The sequence below is a fragment of the Trichechus manatus genome, unplaced genomic scaffold (genome assembly GCF_000243295.1).
Source record: "Trichechus manatus latirostris isolate Lorelei unplaced genomic scaffold, TriManLat1.0 scaffold00035, whole genome shotgun sequence".
Lineage (NCBI taxonomy): Eukaryota > Metazoa > Chordata > Mammalia > Sirenia > Trichechidae > Trichechus > Trichechus manatus.
The window spans coordinates 7,776,384-7,785,349 of NW_004443971.1; the positions used below are offsets into that span (position 1 = coordinate 7,776,384).

At 37.9% G+C, this 8,966-nt stretch overlaps 1 protein-coding gene across 1 annotated transcript in view; it reads right to left on the bottom strand.

The window, feature by feature from the left end:
- LOC105756226 (C4b-binding protein alpha chain-like) overlaps positions 1-8,020 on the bottom strand; it is a 21,972-nt gene extending 13,952 nt beyond the window's left edge. The window contains exons 1-2 of the mRNA XM_012555212.2: positions 7,841-8,020; positions 2,504-2,674 (exon numbers count right to left, since the gene is read on the bottom strand). Coding sequence (XP_012410666.1) covers positions 2,504-2,674; positions 7,841-7,925 — 256 coding nt within the window. The 5' untranslated portion in view covers positions 7,926-8,020. The remainder of the gene's footprint in view (positions 1-2,503; positions 2,675-7,840) is intronic.
- Positions 8,021-8,966: the final 946 nt, after the last annotated feature.

Genomic DNA, 8,966 nt, shown 5'->3' on the forward strand with positions numbered 1-8,966 from the left:
TCTATGTACAGGTTCCTCATGAGCACAATTAAGTGTTCCAGAATTCCTATTCTTCATAATATTATCCATAATTTGTTATGATCCACACAGTTGAATGCCTTTGCATAGTCAATAAAACACAGGTAAACATCTTTCTGGTATTCTCTGCTTTTAGCCAGGGTCCATTTGACATCAGCAATGATACCCCTCATTCCACATTCTCTTCTAAATCTGGCTTGAATTTCTGACATTTCCCTGTCAATGCACTGCTGCAAATGTTTTTGAAGTATCTTCAACAAAATTTTACTTGTATGTGATATTAATGATATTGTTTGTAACTTCTGCATTCTGTTGGATCACCATTCATTGGAATGGGCACAAATATGGATCTCTTACCGTTGGTTGGCCAAGTAGCTGTCTTTAAAATTTCTTGGCATAGATGAGTGAGTCCCTCCAGTGCTGCATCCATTTGTGGAAATATCTCAGTTGGTATTTTGTCAATTCCTGGAGGCTTGTTTTTCACCAATGCCTTCAGGGCAGCTTGGACTTCTTCCTTCAGTATCATTTGTTCTTGATCATATGCTACCTCCTGAAATGGTTGAACTTAAACCAATTCTTTTTGATATGGTAACTCTGTGTATTCCTTCTGTCTTCTTTTGATGCTTCCTGCATTATTCAATATTTTGCCTATAGAATCCTTCAGTACTATAACTTGAGGCTTAAATTTTTTCTTCAGTTCTTTCAGATTGAGAAGTGCTGAGTGTGTTCTTCCCTTTTGATTTTCTAACTCCAGGTCTTGGCACATTTCATGATAATACTTTGCCTTCTCAAGCCACCCTTTGAAATCTGTTCAGCTCTTCTACTTCATGATTTCTTCCATTTGCTGTAGCTACTCTGCATTCAAGAGCAAGTTTCAGAGTCTCTTCTGACATGTATTTGGTCCTCTTTTTCTTTCCTGTCTTTTTAATGATCTTTTGCTTTCTTCACGTATGATGTCCTTATCGTTCCACAACTCGTCTGATCTTCAGTCATTAGTGTTCAATGTGCCAAATCTATTCTTGAGATGGTCTCTAATTTTAGGTGGGATACACTTAAGGTTGTATTTTGGTACTCGTGGACGTGTTTTAATTCTTTTCAGCTTCAACTTAAACTTGCATATGAGCAATTGATGGTCTGTTTTGAAATCAGCCTCTGGCCTTGTTCTGACTTTTGATATTGAGATTGTCCATTGTCTCTTTTCACAAATGCAGTTGATTCGATTCCTGTGTTTTCCATCTGGTGAGGTCCATGTGTATAGTTGCCATTTATGTTATTGAAAAAGGCATTTGCAATGAAGAAGCTGTTGGTCTTGCCAAATTCTATCATGCGGTCTCTGGCATCATTTCTATCAACAAGGCCATATTTTCCAACTACAGATCCTTCTTCTTTGTTTCCAACTTTTACATTCCAATCACCAATAATTATCAATGCATCTTTATTGCATATTTGATCAATTTCAGACTGAAGAAGTTGGTAAAAATCTTCAATTTCCTCATCTTTGGCATTAGTGGTTGATGTATAAATTTGAATAATAGTCATTTTAACTGGTCTTCCTTGTAGGCATATGGATATTATGCTATCACTTACAGTGTTGTACTTCAGGATAGATCTTGAAATGTTCTTTTTGAAGATGAATGAGATGCCATTGCTCTTCAATTTGTCATTCCAGGCATAGTAGATCGTATGATTATCTGATTCAAAATGGCTGATACTGGTCCATTTCTTCTCACTAATGCCCAGGGTATCAATATTTATGTATTCCATTTCATTTTTGATGACTTCCAATTTTCCTAGTTTCATACTTTGTATATGCTATGTTTGATTATTAATGGATGTTTACGGCTGTTGTCATTTTGAGTCATACCACAATGAAAATGAATACCTATCACTACTTGCAAGAAGATAGATTATTTTCAAAAACATGATATTGAGTAAAGAAGCCAGGCACAAAATAGTATGTACATGATTTCCTTTATACAAAGCTCAAAAATAGGCAAAACTAATCTATTTTTTTAGAATTCAGAATAATGACCTCTTTGAGAAGTAGAGTCAGGGAGTACCTGGGAGGGGGCATGTAGAATGCTTCCAGGGTGCTGGTAGTGGTAATGCTTCTTAACCTCAGTGGTAGTTACATGAGTTGTTTCACTTTGTGATAATTCATTGACACCTAAGATTTGTACACAGTTTTGTTGTATATTATAATTAAATTTAAATTTTTATTAAAACTAAACAAAACGTGGTCCTTTAAATTACCTCTGAAAAGACATGCATTGGTAACAGTGGTTATTTCAAGGGTGATAAACTGTACGATCGTTCATACTTTGTAAATGTTGTACCATGTGCATGTATTAATTACAGAAACCAATAAATAAATTTTAAAATACAAATTTCTAAGCACTGCCTCCGTTGGGAGGAGACTGTACTGTCAGAACTTTCATGGAGATTCTACCTTCTTAGCAAGGACCATCAGTGAAGCTGGAGTTACCTTTACATTGAGGAGCTGGAGACAACCAACCGGAATATCTGCAGGTGATTTTAGCTTTTCCAACCAGAACATATCCTTCATCACATGTATACTTCACCTCAGTAGTAAAGGACATAAATGAGCTCACATCTTCATAGGATCCATGAGCAATGCTTGGAGGTAAACTGCAATCTTGAATGGTGAGAGAGAAGAGTGAAACAGAGTGAGCCAGAGTTTCATTTAATTAACAATTCAGAGTGAGGGACCCTTTCTGTTTGTCTTAGTCATCTAGTGCTGCTATAACAGAAATACCACAAGTGCATGGCTTTAACAAAGAAAAATTTATTCTCTCACACTCGGCTAGAAGTCCAAATTCAAGGTACTGGCTCCAGGGAAAGGCTTTCTGTCTCTGTTAGCTCTTGGGGAGGATCCTTGTCATCAATCTTCCCCAGATGAACATCCTGGGTCCAAAGGACATGCTATTCTCCTGAATCTTGTTTCGTGGTGGTATGATGCCTCCCTGTCTCTTTGCTCACTTCTCTCTTTTATATCTCGGAAGAGATTGACTTAAGACAAAGCCTAACCTTATAGATTAAGTCCTGCCTCATTAATATAACTGCCTCTAACCCTGCCTCATTAACATTATAGAGATAAGATTTATAACACATAGGAAAATCACATCTGATTACAAAATGGTGGACAATCTCACAATACTGGAAATCTTGGCCTAGCCAAGTTGATACGTATTTTTGGGGGACACAATTCAATCCATGACACCATTTTACAGAACTAGTTCATTAAATTATTACACTCATGAGGTATGTATCATTTTCTTGACATGGTCACTAAACTTCTACACTTCATGGACTTTTTGGTATAAAAGCATAATGCAGCCACTAGGAGTCACTCTGAAACAGAATCATATTCTATAATCATGAGGCAAAATAAGAAGAATGCTTATAAATTAATTTTTAAGAAGCAGGCAACCCAATAGAAAAATGGTCAAGGGGCTTGAGTAGACACTTATCTAAAGCAGCTACGCTAATGGTTGGCAAACATATGAGTAGGTACTCAACCTTGTTAAACTAAAAAATCAAACCTGTTGCAGTTGAGTTGATTCTGACTCATGGTGACCCCATGTGTTATAGAGTAGAACTGCTCCATAGGGTTTTCTTTCTTCTTTTTTTTTTTTTTAAGTGAATGTAAGGCCCCTTTAATGGACTAGCATTGAAAATTACACCGTAAGGAAATGATTTTTAATATAGTTAGACTTTTACTTCTTTTTTATTTATTTTTTTAATGTTGTAGTTTAAGTGAAAGTTTACAATTCAAGTTACTCTCTCATACAAAAACTTATACATACATTGTTATGTGACCCTAATTGTTCTCCCTATACTGTGACAGCACACTTCTCCTTTTCACCCTCCAAAGAGGTTTCTTGACTGTAATCTTTACAGAAGGAGTCCTGGTTGCACAGTTGTTAAGCTCTCAGCTGCTAGTGCTGGTTCAGCCACTCCACAGCAGAAAGATGTAGCAGTCTGGTTCCATAAAGATTACAGACTTGGAAATCCTATGAGGCAGTTCTACTCTATCCTGTAGGTTTCTATGAGTCGAAGTCAACTCAATGGCAACGGGTTTTGTACTGGTTAATTTTTTTGGAAACAGTTCACCAGGGCTTTCTTCCAAGGAGCTGAAAGGTGGGTTTGAACCACCAACTTTAGGTTAGCAGCCTACGGTAAACTGCTTGTGCCACCCAGGCTCCTTCAACCTTGTTCCACCACCACCACCACCACCCATTGCTGTCAAGTTGATTTCCGACTCATAGTTACCCTATAGGACAGTGTAGAACTGCCCCATAGGGTTTCCCAGGCTATAATTCCTTACGGAAGCTGTCTTAATCATCTAGGACTGCTACAGCAGAAATATCACAAGTGGATTGCTTTAACAAAGAGAAATTTATTCTCTCACAGTCTAGTAGGCTAGAAGTCCGAACTCCAGGTGCCAGCTCCAGAGGATGGCTTTCACTTTCTGTCGGTTCTGGAGGAAGGTCCTTGTCATCAATCTTCCCTTGGTCTAGGAGCTTCTCTGTGCAGGAACCTTGAGTCCAAAGGACACGCTTTGCTCCCGCCACTGCTTTCTTGGTAGTATGAGGTCCCCCTGTCTCTCTGCTTGTTTCTCTCTTTTGTATCTCAAAAGAGATTGGCTTAAAACACAATCTAATCTTGTAGATTGAGTTTACATAACTGTTGCTAATCCCATCTCATCAATATCATAGAGATAGGATTTACAACACAGGGAAATCAGATCAGATGACAAAATGGTGGACAATCATACAATACTGGGAATTATGACCTAGCCAAGTTGATACACATATGTTCGGGGAATGCGATTCAATCCATGACAGTAGCCAATTGCCATATCTTTCTCCCCTGGGACAGATGGTGGGTTTGAACCGCTGATCTTTCAGTTAGCAGCCAATCGTTAAACCACTGCACCACCAGGGCTCATTTCAACCTTGTTAATCATCAAGAAATGCAATTAAAAACCACAACTAGTAACTACTACACATCCATGAGACTGTTTAAAATTTAAAATTATGACATTACCAATGTTGGCAAGAATGTGATTCATTGGTGCTCTAAGGTACTTCAGGTGAGAATGTAAATTGATAAAATCACTTTCCAAATCATTGTGATATTATTTCCTAAAGGTGAAAATAATCACACCCTAGAGCCTGGCAATTACATTCATGGGTATTTTATCAGCAGAGATATATGAATGTGTGCACCAAGAGGCAAGCTCAAAAATGTTTATAGCAGCATTCTTTGTAATCTGTCTAAACATGAAACAGCCTAAATATCCATTAACAGTGGAACAGGGTAAGTAAATTGTAGTGCATTCATCTAACTGACTACTATGCAGCCATAAAAATAGATGAAATACTACTCACAACCACATGGATGAATCCCACCAACATAATGTTGAGCAAAAGTAGACAGACAACATTAATGTATGATTGCATTTTAAAAGTTTTAAAAAATGCAAAACTAAGGTATAGTACAACTAACAGTAAAATGGAGGAAGTGATTATTATGAAAATCAGGATAATGATTACATTTGAAGAAGGATAGAGTAGTGAATGGGAGGTGGCCCATGGGACTTCTGGGGGCTGGTAATAAAGTTCTTCTTTACCTGAGTGAGGTTTTCACAAGTGTTTGTTTTTTGATGAATCATTGAGCCGTACATTTTCATTTTTTACACTGTTCTATACGTGTGTTGAATTCTAATAAGCTTTTTAAAGTAGAGTTGCTTATCTTTGAAAACTTGTAAAGACTGAGTGAATCCAGAATCTGTATACAATCCCCACCTCTTCCAACAACCACACCCACTATAAAGAATATGTTTTGTGCATTTTACAACATTTTGGAAAGAGGCTCATAGGAATGATGCAAAACAAGGAATTATTTTTGAAATAAGAAACATGAAATGTTGGGTTAGAAAAGGAATTGTCTCAGGTTCCAAAAACTTTGCATGAGAAATTTTAGTGCAATTTAATAAATTTAGAGTATTGGAAATACCAGATAAAGCACTAAAGGATGATTTCCTTTTTAAGACTGAATCTAAGTAAGAGTTGTTTCCAAATTACCTTTTTGCTAAAAGCAAGCTATTTAAAACACTTATCAACCCAAGAGCATTAAGACAAACCTCATCTGGCCTTTACCACGGAATCTTCATCTTCATCAACAACTGCTCCTCTGTGTGAGTGAGCACTGCTGTTAGGCAAACCTAAGCCCTGTGCATTCTCACGTCTGCACCTTTGCTTCTTCCATCTTCCCTTCTAGAGTGCTGTCTACGCTTTTCTGCATGCTACTCTAGCAGACAGTGATCATCTCTACTTTGGATTGCCTATGACACTTATTAGTAATAGATCACAAGGAAGGATTTATTAAGTTTGTAACCACTTGCTAGACACTATATTAAGCATTTTACATATGTTATAAAAGAAGCCCTGGTGATGCAACGGTTAACTTCTCAGATGCTAAGTGAAATGCCGGCAGTTGGAACCCATCAACTGCTCCACGGGAGAAAAGACCTGGCAATCTGCTCCTGTAAAGATTACAACCTAGAAAACCCTATGGGACAGTTCTACTCTGTCAAATGGGGTCCTTATGAGTCGAAAATCAACTTGAAGGCACACAGCATCTTCAGGTGGAGCAAACGATTAAGCGCTTGACTACTAGCTAAATGGTTGGGAGTTCAGACCTACTCAAAAGCATCTTGGAATACAGGCCTGGTGATCTACTTCTGAAAGGTCACAGCCTTGAAAACTCCATGGAGCAGTTCTACTATGCGCACATGGTCACAATGAATCAGAATTGACTCGACAGCAACTAACAACAACAATCCCTCAATAATTGTCATCCTTTTGTGGTGAAGAATCATCTTCCAAATAAAGATGCTTCCTTAATATGCCCTTGCTTTCCTCTGTCCCCACTCTCAGTGATGAAGAAAGTATGACGTCTATGCTTTTTATCAATCTGCTAGCTCGAAAATTACCATTTGGCTATTTTTTTAGTATTAGGATATTCCCTCTAAGCTGTCCAAAATCCTCTATTTTGATGCCGTAATAGCTATTTCAGGGGATGTGCTTATAAGTATTTTCAATATATTATAAAAATTATTCTCTCACACAAGAAATAATGTTGCCTAATGAAAGAGGAAAATATCACTTTGATAAAAGTACATTTCCATTTAAATAACAAAAGAAATTACTCTAATTTCCACAGCAACAGCTCTTGAGCCAGTTCTGTCATGTTTTCTCAAACTCTTCCATTTCTCATTGATTTGTAAAAATTTCCCCACAATTTCAATAATGATACCTTACTTTATATAACAGTTTACAGTTTACAATGTGGCTTCTTTTTACTCTAGAAAATTTACTCAGTATTTGTGCTCTTAGATGATCTTTTTTGATTTATGGTTGAAAATTTTTTTCTAATTAATCAGTGACTAAGATTCTCACTGTTATAATTAACCTAATTAAAGAATAACTGTGTTTTACAATTTAAATATAACTAGATTCTAAATTAAAGGCTATTCCTTGCTGAAATAGCCTCGCAAGGATTTTTGCACCTCAGCACTTCGTTATTCTAGATAGTAAAAACCTACTTTTGAAAGAATTAGAATTTCTTTAATATTTTTAAATGCTTTATTTTCATTCATAACAAAGTTCACTGTATTCTCTCAAAATTGTTCTGAATTACCACCATCTGACTATCTTTGACTAATTCTTCATGAAGAATTTTTCTCCATACCTTGGAGAAACTGTCCCATTTTCCCCATAACCACTGTACTCACCACACATGGCTGAAGGGCAGTGCAGTAGGGTCAAGACCCCGAAGATGCACAGTGCTGGGAAACCACTCTGTAACATCTGGGCCATGGCACAGAGTCTCAGAAATGCAGCCCTGGGGCTCAGAATTCTCAGACACCTGGAATCAAGATGAACAGAAGTCTTTTAAGAAAACAGTTGACATGGTGCCTAAGCCAAGGAGTTAAAACTTGACAAGGTCCCAGTTCTGTGTCACTAAAGGGGAGGGGCAGGAGGTGGCTAGAAGACCAAGTGCTGGGCACAGCTCTGACAGGGGCTAGCTGATAAGGTCCCCTTCTTGGGGAGAAGAGTCTGGAACTTGATCTGAGAGTGCTCTAGGATTCTGTAGTAATCCAAGACTTTCTAACTGTTTGGATGGGGCATATGATGAGTTCCTTTCTGAACATATGCATAATTCTTCTCTGAGTAAACAACAGCAAAAGGCAAAAGGCAGTGCAGTTCCTGGTGCACTTAGCACAGTGCACGTGGTGGGCCCTGCGAGGATTAGAAGCCCCAGAAAAAGAAAAAGCCCTGAATGAGAAGCAGTACCTCTCCAGGAGGTAGTGCCATCAGTCAGGGGTATGAATTGCTCATAGAGGAATGGATTTTTAAAACATTTAGAAAGTTAAATATATTTTCTAGACTGCCCACCGCCTAGCCAGAATAGAGTAATACAAGTTTCTAGGTGTGAAAATACTCAAGAATCCGGTGCAAACAAGAATTTTTCTTATAATACTTAAGTGGGAAAATTTTTCCCCTAATTCCTGGGTTTTTTGATGTATTTTGTTATTAGTTGCTGTCAAGTTGATTCTAACTCATGGTGACCCCGTGTGCAACAGAATAAAGCATTGTCCAGTCCTGCTCCATCGTCATGATTGTTGGTACAGTCCAGTCCATTGTTGTGGCTATTGTGTAGGGCCTTCCAACCGAGGAGGCTCATCTTCCAGCAGTATACAGGACAATATTCTATTGTGATCTACAAGGTTTTCATTGACTAATTTTCAGAAGTAGATCCCAGACCTTTCTTCTAACTGGTCTTAGTCTGGAAGCTCTGCTGAAACCTGTCCACCATGGGGGACCCTGCTGGTATTTGAAATACTGGTGGCACAGTTT